Genomic DNA, 17,672 nt, shown 5'->3' with positions numbered 1-17,672 from the left:
CTTTGATCTCTTTAGGGCATAAAGAGAGTAGCTGTATTGTTGGATCAGATGCACAGTTTTATGAACTTTAGATATAGTTCTGGATTGTTCTCCAGAATGGTTGGATCAGTTCACCGATTCCAATAACAATAATGTACCTATTTTCCTTTATCTCCTTCAGTACTTATTATTTCTGATAGATGAGAGGTATTACTTTGAGTTGTTTCAGTTTTCCTTTCTATAACCAGGATTGATTTAGAGGACATTTTAATATGACTAGAGATAGATCTGATTTCTTCTGAAAACTGCCTATTTCTGTCCTATGGCCATTTATCAATTCTGGAATCACTTTCATAGTTATAAATTTGACTTAGTTCCTTATTTGATAGAGAAATGAGGTTTTATTAGAGAAATCTGCTGTAAAATTTTTCTGATGTCCCTTCATTGCATATGGTACCTTTTAGCACAGTAGTTTCCCAGGCTATTAAGTTAAAAAATTAGGTCTATTTTTACTGTTGCTTTGTCTAAGATTATGATTGCTACTCCTGTCCATTTTATGGGTTAGCTCATCCCATTCAAATTCAGTTAGGATTACTATGTATTTCCTTCCATCCCATTTTCTTGTGCTTCTTTTTTTAACCTGTCCCTCTCCAAAAGTCTGTTTTGCTTCTGACTATGGTTTCCCTTAATCCATCCTCCCTTTTATCATCCACCTTTCGTATACCCTTCCTTTCCTATTTGTCTAGTGGGTAAGACAGACTTTTATACCCAGATGAGTATATATATACATTTATGTATATGTTTAAGAGTAGCCTATCCAGTAAAACTGAGTATAGAGATTTTGGGGGTGGGAGGAAGGAGGATATTTAATGAAATAGAAGACTCCCAAGAATTCCATATCTGAATTGATGTGAACAGAATGTTTTGCATTCAAAACAGATGTCTCAAGAAAACTATAATACATTAATTTCCCCCCTGAAATGATTATACTTAGTTTTCCTGGGTAGGATATCCTTGATTGTAATCCCTTGCCTTCTAGGATATTAAATTCTTTTTTTTTTTAAACACTTACCTTCCGTCTTGAAGTCAATACTGTGTATTGGCTCCAAGGCAGAAGAGTGGTAAGGGCTAGGCAATGGGGGTCAAGTGACTTGCCCAGGGTCACACAGCTAGGAAGTGGCTGAGACCAGATTTGAACCCAGGACCTTCTATCTCTAGGCCTGGCTCTCAATCCACTGAGCTACCCAGCTGCCCCCTAGGATATTAAATTCTAAGTTCACTGCTCATTTAACATGGAAGCCACTAAACCTCATGTGATCCTGACTGGTTCCATGATATATTTTCTTGCTAGCAATATCTTCTTGACTTGAAATTTGGTTATAATATTTCTGAGAGTTTTCATTTTGGGATCACTTTGAGGAGATAATCAATGGATTCTTTCTATTTCTATTTTACCCTTTGCATCTAAGAAATCACAGTGTTTTTTCTTAATAATTTCATGAAATACGATGGTTAGGGACTTTTCTGATCATAGCTTTCTTAAATTATTGCTCCTTGATCTATTTTTCAGATCAGTTGTTTCTCTGATCTGATATTTAATTTTTTTTTCATTCTTTTAACTTTGTTTCATTGTTTCTCATGTAGTCATTGGCTTCCATTGACCCAATTCAAAATTTTAAAGAATTCATCAGTGAACTTTTGTATCCCTTCCATTTGGCCAATTCTGCTTTTAAAGGAGTTCTTTCATTTAATGATTTTTTTTTGGAATTCCTTTTCCATTTGACCTATTTTGCTTTTTATAGATTCCTTTTCTTCAATGAATTCTTGTGACTGTTATCAAGCTGTTAATTATCTTTTCATAATTTTCTTACACCACTCGCATTTCTTTTCCCAGTTTTTTAATCTATCATTCTTATCTTTCTCTGGAACTTCTCCAAGAATTTTTGCTGTCCTCCAATTAGCATTTTTCTTTGAAGTATTGCTTGTTGGTATTTTCAAACTGTTGGCTTCTTCTAAATTTGTCTTGGTCTTCCCTGCCACTATGGTAGCTTCTTATAGTCATATTCTTTTGCTGTTTTGGTTTTCTCATTTTCCCAACCTATTTCTTGACTGACCTTTATGGTAAAGGGGAAGTGGGGAAACACTGCAAGTTTTCAGGACTTCCAAAGTGTATTATTCCTGGAAGAAGAGTGGTCACTGCTCTCCTGATCTACTCTCTGGTCTTTACCCAGGAAGGGCTTCTGCTCTTCTGTAGCCACAAGTATTTCTGCTGCTCCTCTCTACCCTGGAACTATAACCCAAAACTGATTCTGGGTGGTAGAGTTGCCAATCAGGACCAGCTGCACCTAGGGTCAACAAAGGGCCTTCTATAATCCCTTCCCAATACTTTTTCTGAGCTGAATACTCCCAAAGCTACTGCTGCTTCTGCTACTGTATCAGCTATCTTCTGGGCCACCGCTGGACAGTACTCAGTCAACTTGTCTCAGATCATAACCATGCTTTTATTAACATAGCCCAAGACTATACTGCCTTTTTAGAGTGGGGTGGAAGAAAGGTACTTCATGTCATACTTTGTATTAGACTGATTGGTAGTCCACTAAAGCCCATAGGTATTTTTCATATAAACTGTTTATCCAAGCATATTTTCTCTACCTTGTAATTATAATGAAATTTTGAATGCAAATATAATGATTTATATTTGCCTCTATTAATCTGCATTTTTGAATATACTAAGTCTACTGTCTAAAGTACTAGCTCTCCCTCCTAGATTCATTTCATCTGCAAATTTGGAAGACATGCCATCTATAACTATGCCCAAATCACTACTAACAGTGTTTTAAAAAACTACAGACCTTAAAAGTTGGGTTGTACTTACATTCACACCAACTTAACACTGACACAATAACTATCACTTTGTGGGATGATCATTCAACCAATTCTAAATCCTCCCAACTATATTAGCACCTAATCTTTATCTCTCTAACTTCTTGGAGAAGACACTGGGAGAATGACCAGTGTCTTGCTTAAAATAATGTATATTATAGGTACAGTAGGAGTAGAGTGTTTTTCCTGATCAATATACTAAAGCAGTATCTACATTTTTTTTTGTCAAAAATAGAACTAGGATTAATCTAATATGAGTTTTTCATTGAAGAGTATTGGCTAATAATAACAGCAAATAGAATTATATACCACTGAACAACTGATCTCCATTTGATACTCCCCCAAATTTGTTGAGATAGATGTCAATATTATTATCCCCATTTTGTAGTGAAGAAAGTGAATTTGCCCCAAGGCATACAGCCATTAAATTTCTGAGATAAGATTTGAACTCAGTTCTTTCTGGCTCCAAATCCAGTGTTTTAACCATCATGCTACTTAGTCAAATTACATGATAAATGTAAAGCACTTTGTATCTTCTAAACACTATATAAATGTTAGGGATTAAATACAGTACTATACCATAAAATATAAGTTGTAAACCAATTAATTCCAAAATAAAAACAACTAACATAACACTAAGAACTAAAATTCAAAAGAAACTAGTTATGTTTCTATGCCTACAACTGCAAATACTCATCTGGATTTATGCTCTCATTGACTCAGCTGTGTGCAATGGTGCTAATATAGTTGGGAGGACTTAGAATTGGTTGAATAATCAACTCACAAAGTGATAATGGTGTCAATCACAACTAATTCATGAATGCTTATTTAACTACGTGACTCTTGTCTATTCTTCCCAAAACATTTCTAGAGGAATGGTGAATTTGAGCTACCTATTATCCCTCATTCTCACTATATGACTGGTCCATATATTACTTTAATCATCCATTTATTTACCTGATAACATCCCCTATTGTATCTCTTCTTTCAAGGTCCTTTGGCATAAGATGAGGCCTTTTCAAAACCATTGGAGTCTCTGTATTGCCTTCTTAGTGATACCCAGTTTAAATTCCTTAGAACCTTTGGGTTCTTTGTATATTGATCCCTCCACATCTTCACAGCTGTGTACTCCCAGCATGGATATCCTCTAGGTACAACTGATCTAGTAATTATTCCAGACACATTTCTGGTCTTTGTTCTCTTATCTTCTCCTTAAGGACATCTGGGAATGTGATGTTAGTATAATGTCTCTATTGTCCTTGATGGTAAAAAAAAATTGGTAACTAAAAAAAATCTGCAGATCTTTTGCATTGTTCTTCTGTTTTCCCTTTTCCACTTATCTTTAAAAGCTCTCAAGATTATTCCCTACTTCCTGCCAACTTTCTTTAAATTGGTTTTACTATATGCTGTTTCTGTTTTATGAGGTGGGAGTACTCATAGTCTTCTGTCATCCTTCTCCATATAAGAGTTTATTTTCTAAAATAGTGTTGTTTTGTCTACAGACTCTCTCCACTGGGCAAGTCAAGTGTTTGGTAATTAAGACACTGTTTAGGCTCTTTTATCTTATGGCTGATATGTCTGATCACAGACTTTAAGTGAGACACAAGACAAGGAGACAAAGCTGGGTTCCAGAACACCAAGCTCAGAGCTTTGAGCTCAGAACGCTCTTTTTTTAGAAATTAATGATTCTGAACTAACCAGTGTTTTTGAACTTAAAATGACTGCCCAGTGCTGGTTGTTCACTGCTATAATTAGCATAAGCTGGAAAATTAAACTCCCAGTTACTTTTACTCAACAAGTAGTTCCTTAATTGTCAGAGGTAGAGAACTCAGTCTGTCTAAGATTAAGACTTGAGTGCCCTCTCAGAGGCAGATAACTCGGAGTCTGTCTAGATAAGGTCCAAGTGCCCCTTCCTTCAACTTCTTTATGCTTAGCATAATAAAACATGTTATTGCTAGCAGTAATATGCCATTACTGATTTGTCTACTCCATGAACCCAAGTGACCTCAGAGCCATATCTGCTACACCTTCTCACTGCTGTTTCTCCAAGGATTGTTTTACTGTCTGTGATTCTTGCCTTTAACAGATGTTACCAGCTTGAATTAAAGCACACTCATTTTGCCATCAGCAGATGAGGTCCTTCTGACTCCAAACTCTCTCTGGTCTCCTTTTTTCTCTTGCCCTTACCTGAGAAAGTCTGGTCTTGGTTCTGCCCCGCTCCCCAGGTGGGCACTTTATATTTGGCACCTGGAACAGGGACTTGGGTGACCTTCAACCATTGTGGATCACATGCATCAAGGAATGAAAAATTCACAGGTAAGGGATTTCTCCCCATCAGGGAGGACATTGGAAGTAAAACATGGGACAATTGGTTTCTCATGACCAGTGGCTCTTTGCTGAGGTCATTAATATGTTAAGTCCTCGAGGGTGCTAAGGTTTCTAAGACTAGCATACAGAGATTTTTTACAACATGTATCTTCTGTGTGCCCCTGGTTTCCTTGAGAAGGTTCTTTGATATTGAGAATTGGGAGAGAGTAGAGAGGTTGCTACAAAGGTGTTACACTTTAGAAGGACCTTCCATAATACCTGTAGATACCTTTTCTCTCTGGGGGTTAATTCATGAATCACTTGATCCAGCGTTCTGTCCCCCGAAATCGAAGCTAAATTCAATCTCATAAATCCAAGTAGGAAAATGAGAAAAAAACCAATATAATAGTTGCTCCCCCAGAGAAGCCTTCTTTAAATCCCACACCCAGTTGTACCTTGGTTTAGCACTTCATCAAGTTACAATTCCCCATTGGGAACAAGACAACAATGCTTGGGAATCCCTTCCCCCCCTCCCCAGCCTGAAGCTCTTTCACCTAATTATCAGGATGAGTTAAAAGAGGAAGCAGCATCTGGAATAAAGTTTATCCCCCTCCCACTCTTGGGATAATCTTCCCCTTCCTTCCATTCCTCCACCTACACAACCTCTGACTCCTCAATTCAAGTAGAGAGGAGTCCCTCTTTCAATCCCTTGTCACCCACCTCTGTTTCTATTCTATTTGAAAGAGACTCTTTGCTGAGGACATTTCTAATATGCTTAAGACTCATAGAGCCAAAGTTTCTCCTCACTTCTCACAGTTTTTAAAGAGATAGTACTTTGAAAAAAGCCAAGAGGATACTTCCCAGTAAACATGGCTACAATCTAGACTCGAATCACTTCCTCTCCCCGGCACTGAGCGAAATAGACTACCTCAAAAGAGCATAAAAATCACCTTTGGAAGAATGGAGGGACTCTCCAGTACCACACAGAAACGAAGGTACGTGGGGTTTGAACATTTACACACTATAAGAAGGAGGAAAAGCTTACAACAAAAACGTGAACTGAGCCACCCTTACCCCCCCCCACCTCTCCCACCAAACCAGAGTAGGGTATCAGAGCGCTCACTGGGACAGCAAATGAGTGAGGAAGTCTCTGTCTGGGGGGGCACACCAGGGTCCTTGGGATCTAAAGACTACTAGGAAACGACCTCTCAGGGTGATTTCACAGGAGAACCCTGCACACTGGAGAGCACACAGACAGTGGATGCCCTGCAAACTGGGAACAGTGAGGAGTCTCAAGAGTCTGTAAAAACTGCCTAAGGCCAAAGCATTTCCTCTTGTTGTAGTGAGGGGGGGCAAGCCAGACTCCCTGGAAACTGACAGGGAATATCAGAGTTCCACCCCTCAGAGCGGTTTTACAGGAAACTCCTGCCCACAGCGAGAAGAGATCACAGAGCATGGGGGCGGGCTTGCTGAACACAGGGGTGGGTGCGCTGAACACAGGGGCCAACATGCTGAGCACAGGGGCAGGCACACTAAGAAACCTCGGAGGCTGAGAAGAACTAGTCTGAGGCAACCTAAATTCACAGAAAACCCACCCATATCACCCAGACCTCAGACCAAAAAGTAAAGGGGAAGAAAACTACCAAAGAAATGGCTTACATGGCCCAAAATCAAGCCTCCAAGAAGAAAGGGAAAAAAGTGACTTTTGAAAACTTTTATGGTGGGAGTTCCAAAGGAAAAGAAGAGAAAGCGGATGAAATCCAAACAAAATCAAAACATGCCTCCCAAAATGGAAATTACCCACAAGCTCTGGAAGAACTCAAATTGGAGCTTATCCAAAAGATGGAAACCTTTTGGAAAGAAAAATGGGAGAAAGAGATCAGCAGTCTGATAGACAAGACTTCACAATTGGAGAAAGAGCTGGAAGCATCTAATGGCAGACCAAGCTGAAAAGCAAAACCACTCCCTAAAGACCAGAATTAAGCAACTGGAAGACAGCGAGCTTGCAAAACAGCAAGAACAAATAAAGCAAAGCCAAAAAATTAATGAATTAGAAAAAAAACATAAAATGTCTCACTGACAAGGTGACAGACCAGGAAAACAGAGGAAGAAGAGACAACTTGAGAATTATTGGTCTGCCCAAAAAACCAGAGATAAACAAAAACCTCAATGCTATACTACAGGAGATTATAGAAGAAAATTGCCCACATGTTCTGGAGCAAGGGGGAAAAATAGAAATAGAAAGGGTACATAGAACACCCTCTATACTAAATCCCCAAAAGAAAACCCCCAGGAATGTAATTGCCAAATTCAAGAGCTTCCAAGAAAAGGAGAAAATCCTACAAGAAGCCAAGAAGAGGAGCTTCAGGTATAGAGGGGCCCCAATAAGGATCACACATGACTTAGCGCCTAACACACTAAGAGACCACAAAGCATGGAACACGATATTTAGAAAGGCAAGAGAGCTGGGTCTCCAACCAAGAATCAACTACCCAGCAAAACTGACTATATACTTCCAGGGGAAAGCATGGGCATTCAACAAAATAGAAGATGTCCAAGTATTTTCTAAGAAAAAGACCAGAACTTAGTGGAAATTTTGATATTCAATCACAGAAAGCAAGAGAAACATGAAAAGGTAAATATGAAAGAAAGGGAAAAGGAGAAAAATCTTATCTTTTTCTTTAAGTCAAACTCTCTTCTATAAGGACTACATTTACATCAAATTATATATATTAATATGTGGGGAAAATGTATTGTGTAACTCTCAAAAATTGTATGCATCATAAGAGTAGTTAGAAGAATCATGCATAGGGTAAGATTGGGGCATTAAGAAGATTTGGTGAAAGGGGGGGCAAAGAAAGAAAAAGGGAGGGGGGAATCGCCGATGATGCTAAGATTTACTTCAAGAAAAGGGGGGGGGGGACTAAATAGAATAATCTTTCCTATATAAAGATACACATGGGAAGGGGTGGGGAAGAACTCTCATACGAGAAGGAGAGGAAGAGAGCATGAAGTGGTATTACTTAAAACTTACTCTCAGTGAAATCAACTCTGAAAGGGGAGAACATCTAGATCCATTGGGATCCTGAATTCTATCTTATCCAACAGGGTAAGAGAGAAAAGAAAATTAAGGAGGGGGAGGGTGGAGGTAATATAAAAAGGGAGGGAAGGAGAGGGGTGAGGGGAAGGGAGCATTTAAAAGGAGGGGCTAGAAAGGGAAGCATATCAAGGGAGGGGCCTAGGGGGGTTTACCTAAAGTAAATCACTGTTTCAAAAGGTTATAGCTAAAGAAAAAAGGTCAGAACTAGGGGAAGATATCAAAATGCCAGGGAATCCACAAGTGACAATCATAACTTTGAATGTGAATGGGATGAACTCACCCATAAAATGTAGACAAATAGCAGATTGCATTTGAACCCAAAACTCTACCATATGTGGTTTTCAAAAAACACATATGAGGCGGGTTGATACTCACAAGGTTAAAATTAAAGGTTGGAGTAAGTATGGACCTTCACAGATGTCTAGCAAGAGTTTAGTTAACGGAGAATTAAGCTGCACTGTTGATCGGTGCTTTGTGTAAATACATCTTAACATTTAGGTGAGAGGGGCCTTAAGAAGGACAGTCAGTAGTAGGAAAGCAATTCTATACCTGAGTTAAGCATACTTGTTGCATTGTCTCTGCAGATTCTATTTTTGTTTACAATATTAAAATGTATGTTAGCAAAAATGGGTGGATTTTCAAATAAAATGCAGCTTCCACAAAACTTTTGTTACAGTAAAACAAAAAAAAAAAATTGCCTAGACTAACAGAAGAAGAAAAAGATATCTTAAATAATCCCATATCAGAAAAAGAAATCCAACAGGTCATCAAAGAACTTCCTAAGAAAAAATTCCCAGGACCTGATGGATTCACAAGTGAATTCTATCAAACATTCAAAGAACAGTTAATCCCAAATACTATAAAAACTATTTGACGTAATAAGCAAAGAGGGAGTTATACCTAATTCCTTTTACGATACAAACATGGTACCGATTCCAAAGCCAGGCAGGCCAAAAACAGAGAAAGAAAATTATAGACCAATCTCCCTAATGAATATAGATGCAAAAATCTTAAATAGAAAAGATTCCAGCAAGTGATCAGAAGAGTCATTCACCAAGATCAAGTAGGATTTATACAAGGGATGCAGGGATGGTTCAATATCAGGAAAACCATCCACAAAATTGACCACATCAACAAGCAAACCAACAAAAATCACATGATTATTTCAATAGATGCAGAAAAAGCCTTTGATAAAATAGAACACCCATTCCTATTAAAAACACTAGAAAGCATAGGAATAGAAGGGTCGTTCCTAAAAATAATAAACAGTATATATCTAAAACCATCAACTAATATCATCTGCAATGGGGATAAACTAGATGCATTTCCAATAAGATCAGGAGTAAAACAAGGATGCCCATTATCACCTCTATTATTTGGCATTGTACTAGAACCAAGTTGTTGATTATTTCAATTAGCTTTTTGGTTGAATCTCTAGGATTCTTTAAGTAGACCATCATGTCATCTGCAAAGAGTGATAACTTAGTCTCCTCCTTGCCTATTTTAATGCCTTCAATTTCGTTTTCTTCTCTAATTGCTACTGCTAGTGTTTCTAGTAATGAATGCTGGAGGGGATGTGGCAAAGTAGGGACATTAATTCACTGCTGGTGGGGTTGTGAATTGATTCAACCATTTTGGAGGGCAATTTGGAACTATGCCCAAAGGGCGATAAAAGACTGGTTGTCCTATGATCCAGCCATAGCACTGCTGGGCTTGTACCCCAAAGAGATAATAAGGAAAAAAACTTGTATAAGAATATTCATTGCAGTGCTCTTTGTGGTGGCCAAAAATTGGAAAACGAGGGGATGCACATCAATTGGGGAATGGCTGAACAATTTGTGGTATATGTTGGTGATGGAATACTATTGTGCTCAAAGGAATAATAAAGTGGAGGAATTCCATGGAGACTGGAACAACCTCTAGGAAGTGATGCAGTGCGAGAGGAGCAGAACCAGGAGAACATTGTACACAGAGACTAATACACTGTGGTACAATCGAAGGTAATGGACTTCTCCATTAGTGTCAATGCAATTTCCCTGAACAATCTGCAGGGATCTAGGAGAGAAAATACTATCCACAAGCAGAGGACAAATTGTGGAAGTAAAAACACTGAGGAAAACCAACTGCTAGACTACAGGGGTTGAGGGGATATGACTGAGGAGAGACTCTAAATGAACACTCTGGTGCAAACACCAACAACATGGAAATGGGTTCGAATCAAGAACACTTGTGATACCCAGTGGAATCGCACTTTGGCTATGGGATAGGTGGGGGATGGGGGGGAGAAAATGATCTTTGTCTCCAATGAATAATGCTCGGAAATGACCAAATAAAATAATGTTTAAAAAAAAAAGAAAAAAAGCAAGATGGATTTTTCCGGTGACGTTTTTAGACTGATAAGACAGAAGAAGAATTATATTTTACCATAATATTAGATTAATTATCAGGATTCTGAATCTATATTTAATATTTATTTCATTTGTCTTTATGTTGTGTCTCATTATAGGTCTTATCTAAGTATCTTCCTAATTGGGCATTCACAAAATATGCCTCTGAGTCCTCCACGGAGGGAGGTAATTAATTCTGACCTCTAAACTTGACAGAGTGTTCCATAAGTTATTTTCTTTTTTCCTTGTCTTGGAAGAGCCCTCAGAGAAAAGGAAAAAGATTAGTATGGAACACACATAGGGAAATTTTTTTCCTATAATTTGACTATTCACTTGATTTTAATATTAAAGATTTATATATGTAACTTTGGAAAATTGTTAATGAGTCTGACAATGTACTATGATACAATGTAATTTTATGGTGTTAATTACGTATCAGTTAAAGGTGATATGTTAGCTAAATTTAATTCTGCACTATACCGGTAGCTAGAGTATTGTTTATTATCATTAGGACTGATAAGGTATAATGATTTCAGTAAATTTGAGAACTATTTGAATGTAATTAATAGCCGGCTTGACCCTAAGAGGGAATTTTTATTTTATAAAGGCAAAAGGCTGAACTGGCTATTTAGTAAACATCAGATCTATACCTATAAAATTCAGTCAAGAAAAGGTTGCAGTGTATTGTGGAGAACTTTCTCTAAGATTTAAATTTTGGATTTTAAATGAGATGTTCTTTTATTACAAGTACTGCTAAAAATAGTAATAAGTGATTACATGTAAGCATTAGGATTTTAGGAGCTTAAATTTGGTAGAATGTAATACTGGGTGAACACAAAATTTGGATGAATTTGTACTGTGAAGAAAATTAAATTTTTATGCAAATTGTGTAAGTGTATAACACAATTTTCAAGGGAAATTTGACCAGTCCAGAAATCAAATAGGGCTCGGTATTAGGTTATTAAATATAGGTAATTAATTGTAGTCACCTCTCCTCTATTTATAGTAAAGAGGAGGAGCCAGATGAGGTGAGAGAAATAGTAAATGGAAAAAAGTATGAAGAATGGTAGTTCAGAATATGAAAGAAATATTTAATCAGTTATGAAGAAATGTTTTGAGTTATAAAGAAGCAAGACTAGAGGTTTTCTTCTGCCTTGACCAGAGGTCTGAAAGGTAAATTGGAATATTAAGAAAACATTGTTAAAGGACTTAAATCAAATTAATTAATCAAATTAAATCAAATTAAACAATCCTCCATTTGTACAGCCACTCACCTGGGACTTTCCTGTGCCTTGCCCTTCCCTGTATTATTAGAGTCTTTATGGCATCTTATGGGCAACTCTGAATCACCTCTCATCACCTTACATAACAACTTCAACAATTAAGGAAAAGGGAAACTTGATAAAAAAAATCATTTAACTGTAATGAATAGTATTTTCCCTATTGTAGTATATATCAGAGATAATAGCTTGCTTTTGATTGCTTTAGATTCAAATTAAATATTTGGTAATATTCATTTTGATTTTATATATTCATATTTATTATCAGTCATTTGTTTAATTGCATACTTATTATCAGTTATTTGTTAAAATTGCTAGTACTATTCCCTCTTACTAAAATTGTGCTCTCCACTGCTCACCAGCTTCATTCTACAGTGTGCAGACTAAAAACTGCATTATTAAAAGAAATGAAGGAGGAGATATCAGAGGTAGAGAACTCAGTCTGTCTAAGATTAAGACTTGAGTGCCCTCTCAGAGGCAGATAACTCGGAGTCTGTCTAGATAAGGTCCGAGTGCCCCTTCCTTCACCTTCTTTATGCTTAGCATAATAAAATATGCTATTGCTGGCAATAACGTGTTATTATTGATTTGACTGTTCCATGAACCCAGGTGACCTCAGAGCCATATCTGCTACACCTTCTTGCTGATGCTTCTCCAAGGATTGTTTTACTGTCTGTGGTTCTTGCCTTTAACAGATGTTACCAGCTTGAATGAAAGTACACTCATTTTGCCATCAGCAGATGAGGTCCTTCTGACTCCAAACTCTCTCTGGTCTCCTTTTTTCTCTCACCTTTACTGAGAAACTCTGGTCTCGGTTCTGCCCCCCAGGGGGGCACTTTACACTTAATATCTGAAAAAAAGTCCACTAAAAAGTAACATCAACAGTAAAATTATTTACCTATAAACCAGAAGCTATTCTCTGCCATCCTGGGGACAGGATTTGTAAATGTAGAGTACCCAACTGGTACCAACCTAAACAGGCAACTTATCCTGTTTCCTTTTCTTTGTGGCAATGTTACTCTCCACTGGCAAAAATAAGTCATGTATCAAAGTAACATAAGCGGTACTACTGGCAATTAGGTGGCACAGTGGATGAAGCCCTGGAATCAAGAAGATCTGAGTTCAAGTCCAGCTTCATTTCAAATACTAGTTGTGTGACCCTGGGCAAGTCATTTGATCTGTTTGTCTCAATTTCCTCTTCTGTAAAATGGGGATTAAAAATAGCATATGCCTGCCTGGGTTGTTGTGAGGATCCAATGAGATTATAACTGTAAAGAGCTTAGCAATAGTGCCTAGCACATGGTAGATGCTGTATAAACATTAACTATCATTATTATTGTTGTTAGTACTATAAAAGAGCACTTTGGCTATGAGAATGTTGAATGGTATTACTTACACTAATAATCAGAGTGATAGTGTACCATTGTTCAGCTGTGACGTTAGCAATTCCTTTCTCTATTACTCTCACACTTGCTGCAAAAGAAACAGAACATAGAGATTTATTTTTTTAACCTAAATCAAAGAAACAATAGTCAAGGTGGGAGCTTAAGAAGACATTTAATCCTTGCCTTTTGAAAAATGATCCTTTATGAAATTATTATCTAGCTTCATTTATAGATTTTTAATTTAATTAATATAAATATGAACAAATATTTCAAACACCTTCAAGCTACTGACACTCTAGTGGGGAAAATAATCAAATTTACCCATTCATTCAAGAAATATGTATTAAGAACCAACTCAATATCAAATACTGCATTAGGTATGCAAGAAGAATCAGAAAATCTCTTTAAGTGTTTGAGAAGCAATATGAATGGACATGAAGTATATGGAAAGCATATTATGTGGGGTTTTAATACTTTTAAAGATATTTATCAACTTCATTAGAACTCTCATTTTTCAGAGGTGTAATAATATATATATTAATCAATTATCTTTATTTCCTTTATGATTACTGTCAATTCAAGTTTTTCAAATATGATTTTCCATTATTTTACTTAATTAGGTGAGTAAACATTGTTTTTATTAATCTGGTTCTCCCTTGTCAAAGTAGGTTTCATTTGTCAACTTTCTTTTAACAAATACCAAATTATTTCCTGGCTGCTGCTTGATAATATAATTTGTGGTGTAGATATACTAATGCCCCCTTTATTTCTATCTTTTATCTATTATTTCTCTTGATTCTCTATCTTTTTCCTTCCTCCCAAATGAATGCTATTTTCATTTTATCTAAGTCTATAAAGCATTCCTTTAGTAATTTTAAAATTTCACTATAATGTTGTTTGTTTGTTTTTTTGGTAAATTAAATTTGAGGCATTCTAATTGTTCATTGCTTACCATCTGAGAGAGCAAAGAGAGGAAGGAGAGAATATGGAACTGAAAATGGTAGAAAACAAATGTCAAAAACTGTCTTTACATGTAACTTCAGAAAAACAAAACATTATTGAAGAAGGAAAGAGAAGAATGAATTATTAGAATACAATAGAGGGAATGACCGATTTACAAAGAATCTGGGCATGAAAGGACTTTGGAAAGTAGCCTGGGACACACATGGAACCATATAGGCTCCAATTCTGGAATAGGAGGAACACTTAAAATGGGAAACAGATTCTGTGGGACTCCCTTGATCTCTGGACACTGAGGATTGCAGAAACTTAGTTCCTGTGGCCATTTTGAATCAGGTTTTTAGGAGGTAGCTGAAGTTCTTGAGCAATTTTAGAGTTTCCTGATAATCAGAAAAACTTCTGTGACCCTGAAACCTGTGACACCATTTCTCATATGGATCATCCATTGTGTGTGAGCAGCAAGGGCCTGAACTGTCTAGCCTAAAATCAAGCCAGACCACCAGACCTCTATCTGACAAACTGGCCTCTATCTGACAAACTGTACTATGTTCCTGTTTTAATAGTGGACCAGCAAGTCAGGAATAGATAGCAGACATTACTTTAGGCAGATAGAGAGCGTAGTGAGCATAGACCAACTTTGTTATGGCTGAGGCAGGTCAGGCTGGGGGGGAAAGATAAGACCTTATTAAAGATAGGAACTCTGTCTCCCTGGTCCACTTACACTTGATGTGTTTTATGAAATAAACCAAGTTCTTTGTTTATATCATCATGACAGAGCACTCAGACCGTGTGGTCATCATCCGACAAGAACTAAGGCCAACAATTGGGCTTCAGTTTATGGTCAACTACTGTTGAGTTAAACACTGCTCCAATTCTCAAAGTCAAACCTACTGACTTTTATCAGGTCTTCCATTCACTTATTTCAGTATCAAATAACAAAAAAATTGGTGGAGTAGATGGGTTCTTTCAGGTAATCTTTTATGGATTCTCTCAATCTGTCTTTATAAGTAGCAGCAGCAATAACAGCAGTATTCTTCCAGCACCTCTTCCAGGGTTTCTTTTGCTTGTTTTTCCTTTCTAAAAGTCCTGTATGTCTTATATTAACTCCACATTCAATTTCCAAGTTTAATATTCACGTTTTTCGCCACTGTCATATATCCTTCCAATCTTATTTGGTGTTTTAAAATTTTTTACATAACTTTTTCTTCTGCCTTTCTAGTCTTACATTATAATTATTTTCTCTCTCTTTTTTAGAAATCTCACTGTTTTCTGAAAAAATTGAAAAATATCTTCTGTTCTAAAGTCTTTATTATTTAGACAATGATTTCTGAGCTTATTTCTTTGATATTTTCATTTTATTTGGTCTGGTTTACAGGCTTCAAACAGCCCAACGAGTATAATCCCAAAGGAATTATGGGATTATGATGAAGGAATTAATTCCAATAGAGATAAAAATCACAGTAGTTATAAGGATCACAAGGCCATACTGGGCCATTATTTAGCCAGAACCAGGACACTGGGGGAGCAGTAAAGGGGTGTGATTGTAGTTTTTGACTACATATGATCTCTGCCCAATACACCTTTTGCTTTAACATTTCAAAGGATGCTTGATTTCATTAAAGTGAACATTTTCCTAAAATAGTGTAAATAACAATTTAAACATAACTTCTCAACCTATGAAACTAGCAAATTACCTAAAACATAGGTGATTTTTTAAAACATTTTTACTGACTCAAGTCACACTTGGTGACTGCAACAAATGTCTATGTCTTAGAAGTGGATTTCTAAACCCTAAAGGGGATCAACCTAATGAATCAGAGGCCTTCATCCTTATTCCTTAGTATTCTTAGCTATTATTAGTAATTACCTATTTTAATACTACTACTACTAAGTAATAATAGTAGAGTAGTGAGACCTTATATAATATGAATTAAACAAATACAAATTCAGGTATACCCAATTAGCAAATTAAAAAATAAATTCAAAAAATGTGCAAAATAAAAAATTTTCATTGTACTAAATCAATGCTATTTTCCTATGAGAGGGAAAATTATATTCTGCCCACTAACTCTCACACATCATGACTCCGGAGCCAGCTGTGGCTTTCCATTTTTCCTGGTCCTCCCAGGGGGGCAGTCCAGGGCCCATTGCAGGGGACATGGCCCTACCTGCTCTTTTGCAATCTCTTAACTCTGTTGTTGCCTTTTCCCAGCTCCCATTCTGTCCTCATGAGCCAAGACACTCAGTGATTTCCTTCATACAGTCCTTGCCTTGGTTTCAAGTTAAGGCTCACACCAGGCATTCAGGTAGTCAAGAGGAGATGATGTCACTTGTGCAACCCCAACAAGGGGGAAGGGTCAGCTTTTTTCCCATGTTCCCAAGTGGCATAAAGTCTCAGCACTTTACCCAATCCTGCTCATTTTCCTGCTGAGAAGTGTCAGTAGGACACTATATTGCTTTGCATTAGATATTAGCACCCACATTTGTTTTTTGCCTGGAGTTCACCCATGTCATGTAGTAATGTAGTCATGTCCACGTTGGAGCATTGTTTCTCCTTATTTCATCTACATGATCTAGTTATTAACAATGGCCCCAAAGAACAAGAGTAGTGATGTGGAGAGCTCTGATAAGCCTAAGAAGAGCCGTAAAAATGCGCATTCATATAAAAAACTGATTAGATGATGGCCTTGTATTATGTGTGACTTTTAACTTACATGGTGTCTTGGAAAATATCAGCCATGTAAAATGAAGTCTTTATAAATAGCAGCAGTAGCAGCAGTAGCAGTAGTAGCAGCAGCAATAGCAGTAGTAGCAGCAGCAACAGAAGCAGCAGTAGCAGCAGCAGCAGTAGTAGCAGCAGCAGCAGCAGTAGCAGCAATAGCAGTAGTACTAGAAGTAGCAGCAGTAGTACTAGAAGTATCAGCAGCAGCAGAAGCAGCAGTAGCAGTAGCAATAGTAGCAGTAGTAGTAGCAGCAGCAGTAAGCAGTGTACAACGTCCCAGCTCAGACAACACTGATGCTGTCATTAACTGTTGCTCTTGCTATCAATGACCAACTTTGAAGGGAATGTGTCATTTTAGAGCACAAGAGGTCAGGGAGTACATGAGAGGTGCCCAGGACAGCCACTGCAAAGGTGAGGAGGTGGGAGAATGGGCACTGTAAAGGAGGAGCTGCAAAGTCGGTCAGTGTAGACTGTAGAGGTCTGGAGGAGTACACATATGAAAAAGAGGAGGCAGCAAACACTCACTAAACATCTGCCATGGGCCAGGCACTACACTAAGTTCTGGGGATACAAAGACCAGAAAAGGAAAGAAACGATCTCTGCTCTCCAGGAGTTTTCATCCTAGCAACCAGGAGGTAAAGGCTTTTTTTAGTCTCACCTTCCATCTTG

At 37.4% G+C, this 17,672-nt stretch overlaps 1 protein-coding gene across 10 annotated transcripts in view; it reads right to left on the bottom strand.

Annotated features, from left to right (window-relative positions):
- The window catches only part of LOC130457885 (galactocerebrosidase-like), a 147,242-nt gene that overhangs the window by 23,085 nt on the left and 106,485 nt on the right, over nt 1–17,672 (bottom strand). For 5 of the 10 annotated variants that reach the window (XM_056820416.1, XM_056820431.1, XM_056820421.1 and 2 more), the window contains one exon: nt 13,333–13,409. The exons of 4 other annotated variants lie outside the window; for them this stretch is intronic. In XM_056820416.1, the coding sequence (XP_056676394.1) occupies nt 13,333–13,409 (77 nt within the window). Of the gene's footprint in view, nt 1–13,332; nt 13,410–16,346; nt 17,484–17,672 lie in introns of those variants that run through there. One more of the 10 variants, XM_056820448.1, reaches the window with a different exon arrangement.

Source organism: Monodelphis domestica, chromosome 1 (genome assembly GCF_027887165.1).
Source record: "Monodelphis domestica isolate mMonDom1 chromosome 1, mMonDom1.pri, whole genome shotgun sequence".
Taxonomy (NCBI): Eukaryota; Metazoa; Chordata; class Mammalia; order Didelphimorphia; family Didelphidae; genus Monodelphis; species Monodelphis domestica.
Note: the sequence above shows the minus strand (reverse complement) of the source record. Positions and strands in the feature narration are given on the sequence as shown.